General features: G+C 48.0%; 1 protein-coding gene across 1 annotated transcript in view; it reads left to right on the top strand.

The window, feature by feature from the left end:
* The window catches only part of Abcc4 (ATP binding cassette subfamily C member 4), a 201,246-nt gene that overhangs the window by 38,828 nt on the left and 147,469 nt on the right, over positions 1 to 14,949 (top strand). Inside the window, exon 4 of the mRNA XM_005355662.2 lies at positions 8,261 to 8,485. Coding sequence (XP_005355719.1) covers positions 8,261 to 8,485 — 225 coding nt within the window. The remainder of the gene's footprint in view (positions 1 to 8,260; positions 8,486 to 14,949) is intronic.

Raw genomic sequence — 14,949 nt, 5'->3', positions numbered from 1 at the left:
TCCTCCTCCTTCTTCCTTCTCCTCCTCCTTTCCCTCCTCCTCCTCTTCTTCCTTTTCAGTCAGCCAAAAAGAAGCATGTATTCTAACACAAATACTTTTATTTTTCACGGACTGGCCCATTGATGCTGATAATCTGCAGAAGTCAGAAATAATTTCTTTTCTTTTTTTTGAGACAGTTTTTTTTTTCTCTCTCTTTTCTCTGTGTAACAGTTCTGACTGTCTTGTAGACTAGGCTGGCCTCGAACTCCCAGAGATCCACCTGCCTTTGCCTCCCGAGTGCTGGGATTAAAGGCATGTGCCACCACCTCAGAAGTAATTTCTTATGAGGAAGCTAATAAGGATTCAGCTATATTTCAAAGTTCATGGCCTGATGGGTGTGGTTGCACCTGCCTGTTACTCAAATAGGTGAGAGTTGGAGCAAGAGGAAGAGAGTTCAGGTCAGCTGGGCTAGTGAAACCCTGTCTCAAAAAAGCAAGAAGAAATCGCCTTCAGGTGATGCTTATGATTTTACATGTGTTCCTTTACTCGCGGCTGTGATCGAATACTTGACAAAATCTCAGGAAGGAAGTGTTCGTTGTGGCTGGCAGTCTGAGGGAGAGCCCATCTGATCCCATCACGGTGGGAGAGCATGTTGGCGGCCCCGGAGGCAGTGGTCACATGGTGCCCATAATCAGGAAGCAGCATGATGAAGGCCAGTGCTCTTTCTGCCCTTCTTACTCAGCCCAGGCCCCCAGTCCATCGAATGCTGTCATCCACATTCAGGATGGGTCTTCCCACCTCAGAGGATCAAGTCTAGAAATCCCTCACAGGCATGCCCAGAAGTTCATCTCCCCGGTAATTCTGTAAGTGGTAGGGTTGACAGTCACTCCCAACTATCACAGGTTTCCATCTGAGCCAGAAGAATGAGCATTAGTTTCATAGTTTATGGATTGGTTTCTCATTTTTGGGATCTCGTCTCTGTGGTGTTCATTGGTTTCTGAGTTTTATTTGCAGAAGGATGAACTCAGTGAGGCATTTTGTGCAAAACATCTATTTCTTTAGTGACTCAAATGCACACGGTACTCCTTTGGGAACACAACACCTGTGTTGACCCCTAATCTGTGTGACCCACCCGTACCAGCAAGACCTTCCCCAGGTGGAGAGGCAGTGAGATGCTAGTTGCAGAAGTCTTGCTTGTATGTCTAAGTAGGCCCTACCTTGTCTGGTGCAAACTGAGGATTGATGGTGACATCCTAGAAACAAGTAGGGGAGGGTTTATGCAGACACACTCCTGCAGGCCAGTGAAAGCCAGCTCTGAGCAGACAGTGAGTTCCCAGCATGTCTGTCCCCTGGGTGCACCTCCAGGGAAATGCCATGGGCACAGAAATATGTTCCCACCTATCTGGAGCCTTTGCAGGCAAGAGCACTGTGGGGAGAGTCTGCCCAGACCTCCCCCTCACGTCACTCCAGGCCTGAGTTTTGAGGTGTGAGGTTTCTCGGTTGTGGGACAGCGAAGCTGGGAACATCAAGGGAGCCTCAGCGGATTCTCCTGCTTGTACCTGTCATAGGCAAGGCATGGTAGGGGTTGGCTAAGTCTTGTTCTCTTGACCTTTGGCAAGAAGGGCAATGATAGACCGCCAGCTTCACCTGCCGACTTGGCCTTTGGCCAAGACTTTTTAGAGTTTACTTTTATTTTATTTGTGTGAGTGTTTTGTGTGTGCATGCACGCGCATGCGGGGTGTGTGTGAGTGTGTGTGTGTCTGTGTGTGTCTGTGTCTGTGTGTATGTGTGTGTGTGTCTGTGTGTGTCTGTGTGTGTCTGTGTCTGTGTGTATGTGTGTGTGTGTCTGTGTGTGTGTATGTGTGTGTGTGTCTGTGTGTGTATGTGTGTCTGTCTGTGTGTGTGAGTGTGTGTGTATGTGTGTGTGTGAGTGTGTGTGTGTCTGTGTGTGTGTGTCTGTGTGTGTCTGTGTGTGTATGTGTGTATGTGTGTGTGTGTATGTGTGTGAGTGTGTGTGTCTTGTGTGTGTCTGTGTGTGTATGTGTGTGTATGTGTGTGTATGTGTGTGTGTGAGTGTGTGTGTATGTGTGTGTGTGAGTGTGTGTGTGTATGTGTGTGTGTGTATGTGTGTGTGTATCCGTTTATGTACCCACACGCATGTACTGCCCACAGAGGCCAGAAGGCGGCATTGGATCCTGGAGATAGTGTTGGGGACTGTTAAAAATGTGGGCAGCCTTTTACTTGACTGTCTGTGCTCCAGGTAGAGGCTGTAGGGGCTCATGGAGGCGTCTGTTTGAGGTAACCCAGGGTCAGAAGTCAACAGTTCTGTGCATTTGCTCATGGCTGATCCCCGGGAGGTTCCCTGGCCCTTTGCACTTCCCAGTTCTTTCTTCTGAGTGCCCCTCACCGTCAAGCTCATCCGAGGAGGCCAAGTGGGTACCAAGGGGAAGATGGCACGGGCCGGGACGGGTGGAGCGAGCCTAGAATGAAGCCGGCGTGGTTGGTCGTGTTTGCACTGTGGGCTCTTGTGCAGTCTGCATCAGCTTATTAACGTTCACAGTGATGACCCTGAGTGAGAAACAAGGGAAATGCTTATAAACGTTTCCATTAAAAAGTCAGAGGACCATTTGCTTCCCTGGGAGAAGATCGTATTTGTAATGGTTGGAAACAAATATTAGCAGCTAAAACACTGTCCTCAAGTGGGGTTCTTCATGCAGCTTCCAGGGAAACTCGACTTTCATAAACAACTCTGGTCGAGTCACTTACTCTGCCATGGCTGTCTGTAAGCCGTGGGGTTCCAGAACCATCTGTGCACGCTAATGTCCTAGCCACCAGCCATTGTGCTTGTTTATGCCTTTTAATCTAACTTAGTTTTTTTAACATTTCGTGAACCCCAGAGCTCTGAGTGTGCCACCAGGCTCTTCCCGTGACCTAAAGAAAGCAGTCAGAGCTCACACCCACTGTGGGATTGTCTGGTCATCTCCGGGATGCTTCTGAGGGAGACATGGCAGAGTCCCTCAGTTGTAGATGGAGGCTCAGAAGAGGTTATAATACACGGCACACGTCGGACTCGCAAGCGATAGACCTGGCTTTTAAAGCAAAGTGTGTGATTTTTAGATGTTCTGTTCCCCTCCCCCGTACTCCCCTGTTTGGACTCCTTGTGGGGGACCATAGGAGGAGGAAAATTTGTTAGTCCCCACTCTGTGGTAATTGCTTGCCATCTAGGGCCAAGCTCGGGGGGACGTTTTCTTTCATAGAATCTTTAGGACGTTCTAGAAACACCAAACTCGACCAGAATCAGGAGCCCCCGTCTGCCTGTAAGCCACATTTGAGTAATCTGTCAACTGTCAAGACGCGAGTCATCCAGACCCTGCTCACTCCATTTTGAAGCTGTCCCCACGTATCACACCATTTATCTAGGAAATGTTTCTGTTTGTACCTTTAACGGTTGTGCTTTTGGCTGCAGGATTATCGTGCCATTGTTCACAGACACATTAACTACAGCTTTAATATCATCAGCGTGCCTTGCCAGGGCTCATTTCCCTCTCTCTCTCTTTTTTTTTTAAGCCTACATTTTATCGATTAATTTGATTACTGTGTGGGTAACTAGGGCGTTTGGTCTCAATTGTTCTTCCGGCCTCACCTGATCTTGAATAGTTGAGATTATCAGTAGTGTAAGCACCAATGTATCTGGCATGCATGCATGCATGCATCCATCCACCCATCCACCCATCCACATATCATTTCTTGTAATTACGTATACTGCACATGTCTGAATGTGGGTTTGTGCATGAGTACAGGGCCAACAGACATCAGGAGAGGGCATAGGAGTTATAGATGGCTTGGGTGCTGGACTTGAACGCAGACCTTCTGCAAGTGCACTATGTGCTCTTAACTGGCAGTTCTGCCACACCGTTTTCCCCTATGCTTTGGACTTTGGTCCAGTGAGATGCATCCCGTTGACTTAGATGGCTTTGGGTTTTTTTCTGTCTGCCCGTCTGTCCTTCCCTCTGCAGTTACCTTTGCGGTCAGTATTTTTGTAATTGAAAACACTGAACTGCTTGTTGAGCAGGGGTTCCCACAGTCTGGGTTGGCGCGATGGCGTTCCCCTCCCGAGTCAGTGAACGTGTGACGAGGAGTCCCTGGCTCCTCCCCACTTTGCAGTGCCCTCTGCTGTCACTCTGAGGACCCTAGCGTGTGCTTGCTGGTTTCCCCCGTGTGATGTCGGGGGTGCTCGTGGTTAAGGGGAGATGGCTGCAACATGGTGATGTGACCATTATTTTCCCCCTTGTTTGTTAGCTGTGATCTCCCCACAACGTCTAGGTCTGCTCTGCTTAGTCTTTTGGTTACCCTGAGGTGTTTATGTGGAGAAAACTCAAGAGAGTGTCTTACTTCTTCTCTTCGACAATTAGTTTTCAAACTGTGAGTGGCCCTTTGACCTTCCCTGCTGGGGCTAAGGAGCTTTTTGTTGGCCCAGGAAAGAGATAATCTTTAAAGAAGGCTGCTCTTGTCTTCTCTGCTGTTTCCACGCTCCTTTATGAGGTGATTGTATTTTAGTTAAGCCCTTCTAAATATTTGTGTGTGTGTGTGTGTGCGTGTGTGTGTGTGCGTGTGTGTGTGTGCGTGTGCGTGTGCGCGTGTGTGCGCGCGCGTGTGCGTGTGTGCGCGCGCGCGTGTATGTGTGTGTGTGTGTGTGTGTGTAGGTCAAAGAACAACTGAGTCACTTCTCTCCTTCCACTGTGGGTTCCAGAGATCAAACTCAGGTCACTGTGCTTGCGTGGCAAACGCTGCTACCCAATGAGCCGTCTCGATGGCTGGAAGTCACTTTAAAAGCCAGTTATGAATCATCTTTCCCTTTGAACACAGCGTTTCCCGAGCTGACTTTCCCCTGCTGTGTTCAGCCGGAGTGCTTTTGTTTAGTGGTTTGAAGTCTACATCTAGGTTCTGGGTTCTTGCGTACTCTCCCATACAGCTCTTGCTGTATAGAAACATTCCAGACTGACACCAAAGAAGGACCTGCAGTTTCCACACCACGTTTCTACCATGCGCTAAGACCAGACACTGGGATGGGGCAAGACAAACAGTAGTGATGTTCCCCTGGGACTGGTTTCTGCCTTCAGAGTCCTCCTTTGGTAGGGGAGCTCAGGCCCCACACACTTTGTGGAGTCCGAATCTGGGCCTCAGTGGATGCAACATACCACAAATGCTTGGCCCTTCTCTGTGGTCTCACGGTGCAGTTCAGGGTGGAAGATCCCAATTCCTGCATCTCTGAGATCTTGGTAGTGATGCGTTCCCCAGAACCGCTACGTACCTCACCGTCTCTGGTCTCCCTCCACTAACCCTTGTCTCCTGGCCGCCCTTTCTGCAGTCCATTGCCCGCTGCTTCCCCCACAGCTCCCTGCTGCTCGTGGTCCACCCTTTCTGCAGTCCATTGCCCGCTGCTTCCCCCACAGCTCCCTGCTGCTTGTGGGTTTTACTTCAGCATCATTTTCTCTCACAGTTTTCTCGCTTCCTCTGCTTTGCTTCCATCACACAGATCAGGGACTGTGAAACCAGGCAGGAAGAGTCTCGGGTCCTCAGGGAGCGTGAAAGGGGCCCCAGGCCCGGTGGGGACAATGCCCCATCAAACTCTGTAGTAAGTTACTCTGCAAAGTACAGTGGTGGAGACCGAGTACCAAACCTCCACTGGGAGGTAGCTGCCTTCAGGGGCTCAGAGGTTCAGGTGCCAGGTGTGTCCAGCCCCAGATTTGGTGCCACTGTGTCTCATAGCTGTGCCTAAGTCTCAACACAAAAATGTAAACTTACCTAAAACATTCGCTTTTTGTAGGTGTGATTTTATCTTCTGTCTCAGTGGGAGGACTGGGAAGTGCGACTGTGTGGGTCTAACTCAACTTTGGAAGTGGCAGGGTGAGCCGGAGTCAGAAAGTTGGCCGCTATCTGGCAGAACTTTGGCTGTTGGGGCCTTGAGGGATCTCTTTGCCCTCAGGTTGTACCGTGAGATTGGCCATTTTAAGGGGGGGGGGGCAAAGGGCAGGGAACGTCTTTGGTAAGGCACAGAATGGATCTAAGATGAAGTTACGACTATTTTTGACACAGGTCAGCTGCAAACTATTTTCCTGCCTCCACCTCCGAATTCTGGGATTATAAGCATGTTATCAATACATCCCCGGCTACATTTTCACCTTCCCTTCTAGGTTCCCAGAAAGCTTAATTCGGTTCAGTTAAAAGCGTGAGAATAGGTATTTTTGTAGTTGTTTCATTGTTTCTTCCTAGGTGAGGGGTTGGGGATAGGAAGGATAGGTCCATGGGAGGAGGAGGTATTGGCCGCAAGCTGTTACTCATTAAGAGGCCATATACATAAAAGGATTATTAGCTGTGGAACACACAGCTCGGGCATGGAGACCTGCCTTCCCTTCGTTACCTCTTTTGTTGTATTTGCCAAGTCTTCCATTGCATTGCTCGCTCGCTCCCTGTCAGGAGAATTGTGAGGGAGTGACAAAAACTTCATGACTTCGTCCAGAGTATCAGGCAAATTGGGGTGGTATGAGTTGCCCCTGGGCTCCTAGGTGCAGGGCCCAGGTTAGTGTGCTGTTGACCCAGCTGTCCCGGCTTGTCCTAGGGTCTAGGTCCCCCATATGAACAACATGGTGCCCTCAATTCTCAGGGAAACCCAAGGGTCATCTTAGGAAATGTTGTGCAGCCATTGTGATCATGGGGTCAGGTGCTCTTGAATTAATTCTCTGCCCTTCTTCAAAGATATTACTGGGGACGGAGTGACAGGGAGCCTCGGACGGAGTCCATGGAGTCTGAGGGCCTTGATCGTATGCGTTCATTGAGTAGCATGTCCTTCTGTATAATACTCAGAACGTCCATGACCTCGTGGAAGGCAGTGTGGTTGTGTGTGTGTGTGTGTGTGTGTGTGTATGTATGTGTGTGTGTGGTTGTGTGTGGTGTGTGTGTGTGTGTGTGTGGTATGTGTGTGTGTGTGTGTGTGCGCGTGCGTGCGTACAGAGTGGGAGGTCAGATTTGGGGTCACAGCCCGTTTGAGAGACCGAGGCATCTCCTGTAAATGTCCTGGCTGGGGATCAGTGGTTGGGGAGATGTTTCTGTTATTCTCCTTCTCGTTCCCTGTCCTTTCTCACGGACAGAAAACAGTCATGCGAAGCAAACTCTCAACTGTTTGCACGTCTGTGTTATCTGAAAGGAAAAGCTGCGCAGAGTCAAGTGTCTGAAAGATTTCCAAGCCTGCCTTTTTGTCCTTGAGGAGGAAGTGGTGTGGGCCCCCGTGTTTACTTTTGGTGACTTTGATTTGCAGGGAGTGTTTGGTTTTGGGGGACGGGTCCGTGAGGATTGGCAGGGGGTGGGGATGTGGGCTAAGGGGTATGAGCGGCCTGTGAGTCAGGGAACTGTTGTGTAACGAGGGCTCCAGTTCTTCCTTGCTGGTCAGAAGATGGCTTTCCCCAGAGCCTCTCACGTCATTGGTATTGGCTTTTGGTTTTTGTCTCGGAGCATAGATGCTTATTAATCTTGATTTATAATCAGTGCCTGGTGCTGTAAGGCTGGTAGGAAACCACGGTTTGCGCCGTGTTTAGTTTTCAATCCCAGACTGCCTCAGCAAAGGTGGCAGTAACCCTGGCACACCTCAGTGTCTAGGGGATAGAGACATATTACACAGTCTCCCTGGGGACTGTGCAGACTGCGGCTTTTCCACCTGCCCAGCAGAATCTGGGATGCACGGACTTGCAGAGCCTGCGCTGAGGAAGATTGGAACATTCTCTTTTTGGTCCTGTGTTTTCACAAATGTCGTCGCGGAGAAGGCTGGAACAGAAGGAGGTAGCATGCTGATGCCTTTTGTGAATGGACCACACTGTCACTTCCTGTTAGGCTGGGTGGGGCATTGAGAGGCCATAGGAAGCAAGGCGGACCAAGAGCTGGCATGTCTGTATTTAATCAGATTACTAGCCCTTTTCCTCCTCGGCCACTAATTTTTTTCCTTATTCATTTTCAGCCAGCATTTATTTGGCAGCCTGCCAGGTGTCTTTTAAAGTTGATTCTAGCATGCATTGCACATCTGCCTGGACCAATCCCAGTGTGTTAACATGCTTCTGTCTTTGAGCCTGTGGCTCTGAGTTCAGGTTAGAATACTGGTTTGCTGTAGTAATGATGGCAGCAGTTTTCTCTGCCCTAGGTCGGGGGCGAGGGGCATGTGGAAGTAAAGCCGTGTTGAGAAAAATTGGTGGTTTATATTTCTAATGAATGCCGTTTTTCTTTCTTTTTTTAGGAGACCACCAGAGTAGTCCAGCCCGTACTTTTAGGGAAATTCATTGAGTATTTTGAGAACTATGATCCCAGCGACTCCGTGGCTCTGCATACAGCTTATGGCTACGCCGCGATCTTGTCTGCGTGCACGCTCCTCCTGGCTGTGTTGCACCACCTGTACTTTTACCACGTGCAGTGCGCAGGGATGAAGCTGAGAGTTGCCATGTGTCACATGATTTACCAGAAGGTAAGTGACGGTGACTTGGCCAAAGATGGGCTTCGCCTGAAGCCTCAGAAGGAAGTCTTCTGTAAATTAGATTTATGTAAATAAATTGGGTGTTGTGGCACGTGTGTATATTCCCAGTGCCATGAAAGCTGAAGCAGGAAGGTCACAAGTTCAAGGCCCTCTCAGACTATCTGACTAGACCCAGTCATAAAACAGTTTAAACCACACTAGAGAAGCTTGCTCTTTGGATTGGGCTATAAAAATTATTATAAATATCATCATTTTCACCATTATTTTTAATTCTGCAAACTTTCCCAATAGAACATGTAAGCCTCCTCTTGCTATCAGATGGTGGTTCCTTATAATACCAGACGAGATATTGAATTTATGGTGAATCTAGGTAAAAGATAAATGCAGAATTGATTTTCAGTGTTTTCATAGATAAATCTCATAACTGTATTTATGAAATGTTCTTTTTTGGTGCTGTTTACTAAATTCTTCACTGATATAAAAATTGTCAGGGAAATGGGGTTCTCAGTATTAAACCCAGGAGAGAAGAGTCTCTGAGAAAGGAAGGTTTGTTTTTACACCAATTGTTTAATTATGTTAATTTTGTCAAGGTAAAGAGAAATGTAAGCCAAACCCATATTAAATACAGGGCATATTATAGTTGTGTGTCTTGGTATAACACATTTATCTTAAACTTAAGAAAAAGTATTTTTGGAGAAAACTTTAGTTTCCTTGTTGCTTGTCGCTCTGATTATTGAATGTGTTTTATGTTGCTTAGGCTGAAGTTTAATGATGGGACCTGGTGTGATGTGCTCAGTGCCTTTTGTGTTGGGGAATGCCACTTTCTTCCTGGTTTGCCCTGACTAACAGGAAGCATGCCACTAGGAAACAGCAGCCGCCAGAAGAGGGGTGTCAGGGTCTGGAGAACCCTCTCAGCGCCACATGCCGATCTACCATGCTCTCTTGTTTTCCTGTTTTACATTAAACAAAGAAAGACATTTTTATATTATGTATTTTATTTTCCCTGCATGTATCTACATACACAGAGACACACACACACACAGATACACACACAGACATACATACAGATACACACACAGATACACACGCAGATACGCACACAGACACACACACAGACATACATACAGATACACACACAGATACACACGCAGATACGCACACAGACACACACACAGACACACATACAGATACATATACAGATACACACACAGAGACACATAGACACACACAGAGACACATATACACATACACACACAGATACTCACAGAGACACACGATAAACACACAGATACACATATATACAGACAGACAGACACATACACACACAGACAATGCATATACACAGACACAGACAGACACACACATAGACACAGACCACACACAGACACAGACAGACAGATATACACACACACACATACACACACCCACGCGTGCTATATGCATAGCACCTCATTCCTGAAGACCCAGGCATTCTGCAGGAGCAATGAGTGTTCTTAATTGCTGAGACATTTCTCCAGCTGCTTACTTCACTTTTCAGGGTTGAGTTGCCGTTTGGAGATGACATCAAATGATGGAAATTGCCCCATTGTTTACCTTTTTTATGGTCTATCTGGAACTTGCATGGATTCTCTTCAGCAAATACAAAGTACCTCCCACATCTCTTCCTTTGAGCAGTTTATTAATCTTGGGATTATGTGGCTTGTGGCGGCCTGGCGTCTTAGGATCTATTTTAGGCTCTCGCATATACAGTGTTTTCTTTGTCTGTGATGTGGAAATGGTAGTCATGTCTGTGGGGTGCAGTCAAGGGGGCCTCATCATCACCATCGTCACCGTCATCACGTCTGTGGCATCCTCGTCTGTCATGCAGGAGAATATGGAAATTTCCCTACAGATTGTGTAGGTTTTAATCCTCCTAGCTGCCGCTCAGTTCTCTGGGAATTCTCGTTACCACTGTGCTATGGACACCACAGTCACACCAGTCAGGTGTGAGGTGCCGCTCAGGTAACCAGAGCTCTTGCGCAGGTGACTCCACCTGTCTTTCCTCCGATTTCCTCTGCTAACACTTGGAACTGGCCTTTGGGGAATCCGATCCAGCTTGGTAGATTGGCTTACCTGACCGTAAGTAAACGACTCCCCAAGGTATTAATTTGTTGGTATGGTTATCCCAGAAGTGTTTCTGTGAAGTCCAGAGATTCAGCCTGAAACTCTAGGAGCGTGGGAAAGATGAATTTCCTCTGGCCTGCCTTGTGCTGGAGGTGTGCCTGAGGTGAAGCCATAGGCTGCTTCAGCTCGCGGGCCTGCTCTGTGGGGCTGAAGCTGTCTGCGGTGAGCATCTGGAAGGCCCTTCTGCGGATGTTTGCGGCACATGCCCAGGCCCCAGTGTCAGTTCGTAGTCCCAGGAGAAATCAGTTTGGGTGGTATAAATGGAGCCATCATCAAACTCATCACTGTAGTTTGGTACTGATTGACCTTGTGAGACGGATCTTCTATAAAAATGGCTTGTTGGTCTGGAGAGATGGCTTGGTGGATGAAGTGTTTGATACGCAAGCATGATGACCAGAATTTAGATCCCAGACCCCATATAAAGGCCAGGTAGCACAGAAGCCTGGCTTGTGTGTAATCTTAGCACTTAGGAGACGGAGACAGGAGAATTCTTGGCAAGTTTCCTAGTCCTGTCAGATTGGTAGCTTTTGGGTTCACCAAGAGACCGTGACTTAGCAAATAAAGTGGAGAAATTCATGAGGAGCCTGGGGTCACCCTCGCTGGTCTCCACATGTGTGTGCTTAGGCATCACACACACACACACACATACACACACACACACATACACACACACATACACACACACATACACACACACACACACGATGAGATCACTTGTCACTTATTCGCTGTCACAGCTTTAATACAGTTGCACTAGCGTTGAAACACTGCACTTGCTTACTTGGGGAGTGAGTCTCTGCCACCTCCACCAAGAGACCAGTGTCCTTTCTTTACTAGTTGGCCGGGATGCAGAAGAAGGTGACTTGTCCAGCTTCAGGTGTCCTGGGGTTGGTTCTTTGGCTTCAGTGTGAGAGAGGGCCATGTTGAATGAAGATGGCTCTGCTAGGCAAGGTGCAGATGAGCAAAGGCAGCTAGAGCCCTCCTTCCCTAGTGCCTTGTAGGTATGGGTCTCTCTCTCTCTCTCTCTCTCTCTCTCTCTCTCTCTCTCTCTCTCTCTGTCTATTTCTAAGATCTTGGCTCAGGGGCTTTATGGGATTTAACTTAGCAAAGAACTGAAAGTCCACACTTTGAACATCCAGGATGATGGCCTCAACACTGACGTTCTGCGTTTTCATTATGAAATACACAAGGCACAGAAAGTTTCTCCCTTCAGATCTCTGGCCCAGACTGTGGGTGGGTTTCCCGACTTTGTGTCCAGTTTGCAGAACCAGGGCCAGTTCCCTGTTGGGACTGATTTCTGAGGAACTAGCTTTGAGAGGTGGATTTGCTCTGAATACCAAGCCAAGCTAAGGCTGTTGATTGCGGAATTTGTTGCTCCTGGTAGCAGACTTCCTCACAGCAGGATCTGCTCTGCATAGAACTGCTTGGTCCTCACTGACTTTAGAGTTCCACAAGGAAGGATGGTGGGAGGGAGCTTGTTCTCTGCTCCAGCTAAGGTGTTAGCTTCAGCGTCCCCTTGTAGACCATCAGAGCTCTGTCTAAGGTGTTAACTCTGCAGACACTTCCGCTTCCAGATGTATTTAATGGTGCCGGTGCGGATTGAAAATATGGTAGTGGGCCTGCTCAGGGGACCGGAAAAGGCAATTGGCTGAGGTAGTGGGCCTGCTCAGGGAACCAGAAAAGGCGATTGGCTGAGGTAGTGGGCCTGCTCAGGGGACCAGAAAAGGCGATTGGCTGAGGTAGTGGTCCTGCTCAGGGAACCAGAAAAGGCGATTGGCTGAGGTAGTGGGCCTGCTCAGGGGACCTGAAAAGGTGATTGGCTGAGGTAGTGGGCCTGCTCAGGGGACCTGAAAAGGCAGTTGACTGAAGTTATATTCATTATTCTCAGATCAGAGTTAATTTTGTTTTATTTTTACACTAATTGTAGTTCAGTGTGGACTATACTGCCTTATATTTAGACAGCACGGAACTGCCAATCTTCAGGGACTTTGGTCTTCCCAAAGCTAGGCGTGGCATGTGGTTTGACCTGATGTTTTGTCTGTTGGCCTGCAATTAGACCTTCTTTCTGAGGTTGTGTAGGGAGGACCTTGAGAGTACTGTCAGAGGGAATCCATGTGGTGTTTATCGTAAGTGGTACCTCGGCCAGACTTGCTGTTCTCATGGTATTAACATTTGGCAGAACGCGCTGGAGCTTTGTGCTAGTTTAATATTTTTTCTTCTAAGTCATTTATTATTTTATTTCTAATATGAACTTTCATTTGATGTGGGTGTTTTATGGGGCAAACTGTCAGTCTTCCAACCTACTAAGACAGAGCTAATTTCTGTGGTTGGACACCCAAATCAGCAAGGTGCGGAGTCATTTTTTCAAATGGAGATTATTGGTTCAGCATCCGGAATGGCATGACTGGCAGCTGCATTGCGTCGTCAGGTAACTCAGTGGCCCTGCGAGGTGTCTTGTGACCCGGGAGAGGGTACTGCATGTAGTTCAGTGGTCCCTCGTGCTGGGTCTTGGATTCTTGTGGGGGGATCTTTAAGCCTACCCTGATGCTGTCTCCTACCTGTAGAGGTTCTCGTTTAATTGTTAAAGGGGGCGTTTTTTTTTAAATCACCCAGATAATACTCGTAAGCCTTGCGTGCACGTTCGTCTTAACTTTCCAGCGCACAATGGTGGTAGCCTGTGCTTACAGGTGGATCCCCCTCAGCGGTCGATGGCACCACGGGATTGGGGGCACACACGTCACTCGCTGGAGGCCTGGCACTCAACATAGGAGTCTATTCATAGTTACGTTCTTGGCTGAGGCGGTGCTGCCCTGTGCATTGTGGGATGCCAGACACGAGTCCTTTATCTCTGGGATCAGCCTGCACAGTGCCTGTTTTTCTGATCTGCAAACATTGGCCTCACAACCATCCCTCTTTTGTTGCTGCTTATGGTGGAGCCAGAGGTGTGGCCGGTGCAATGTGGTTTTGATAACCTGGCTGTCTGCAAGCTGCCGAGGCTGAGCTGGAAGTCTGTGTGCACAGGGCAGGGTGTGGCGGCACGACCTGTTGGGCAGAGTTCTTACCTTCTTTGTTGAGCAGACAGAGGGCGGGCGATGCCGTGTGTTAGAAGAGAGTCCACGGGTTTCGTCTTGAGTCACATGCGTGTTTAATAAAATAGCCCCTGGGACCACCTTTGGCCTCCTATTAGTACAAGGAAAGGTCTCATAAATCTGTATATATTGGATTTGTGTCCCAGGGAGTGTTTGGGGCATGCTGTCAGAGAGTAGCGAGTTGAGGGTCATGTGGGGACAGATGTGGCTTCTTTGATAGGGAAAGTACGACATGAACTCTGTATTACTTTATCTGTGTACACGCCGAAGTCACAGAATGATGTTACAGATGTCTCCACAGTAAAATTGCTTCAACTGATCTGAAATGAATTTCTATCCTCTTTGTTTTTTTTTTTTTTATTTTTTATTTTTTTATGACAAGGTTTCTTTGTGTAACAGTCCTGGCTGTTCTGGAACTAGCTCGTGTAGACCAGGCTGGCCTTGAATTCACAGAGATCAGCCTGCCTCTGCCTCCTGAGTGCTGGGATTAAAGGCTGGCACCATCACCGCCTTGCCTCTTCCTTGCTGCACACCACGCCCCCGTGATTGTGCTCTGTGCATTAGAACCTAGTTCGCACACGAGCCCTGGGCAAAGGGCTGGAGGTTGAGAACACAGACAGACGCAGAGACAGACCGACAAGGAGACCTTTAAACACTGATACCAAAAGCCCCAAGAATGCTCCTTTATTGTGTTCAGGGGCAGATTATATAGAGATAGCCATGCCCCAGCCAAACCCACCAGAAACTACTCTCCTGCCATCAGGAACTCCTGAAGGTCTCGTGCTCAGAGCAGCTGTAGGCACTCAGATCAGGGGAAAATAAGTTGTTTACAAGAAATTCAGGATCTGGGGTCTCACTGCTCCCAACACTTCCTGTTTTTTTTTTTTTTTTTTTTTTTTAGTTTAGGGTTTATAGTGGGTATTTTTTTTTCCTTTGATGTCTTGAAAAGTAATTGGCTTGTTTTCAGAATATTTAAACTACAGAAGTTAGAAGTCATGGTATAATACGTGGAACATGAAATGGGTCATTCCAAATACAGTTCATCCATACCAGTTACACTTACCTTACTCTGTAGCCACCACTGCTGTGGCTTCTGGAATCCGTTTCCTCTCACACGACCAAATCTCTGTAGCCTTAATTACCGACTGTTATTTCAATCCCCACCTGGTCCTTAGCAACTACTGTCCTATCATTTCCATCCCC

Source organism: Microtus ochrogaster, chromosome 17 (genome assembly GCF_000317375.1).
Source record: "Microtus ochrogaster isolate Prairie Vole_2 chromosome 17, MicOch1.0, whole genome shotgun sequence".
Lineage (NCBI taxonomy): Eukaryota > Metazoa > Chordata > Mammalia > Rodentia > Cricetidae > Microtus > Microtus ochrogaster.
The sequence above is the reverse complement of the archived record's forward strand: the minus strand, read 5'-3'. Positions and strand labels throughout refer to the sequence as shown.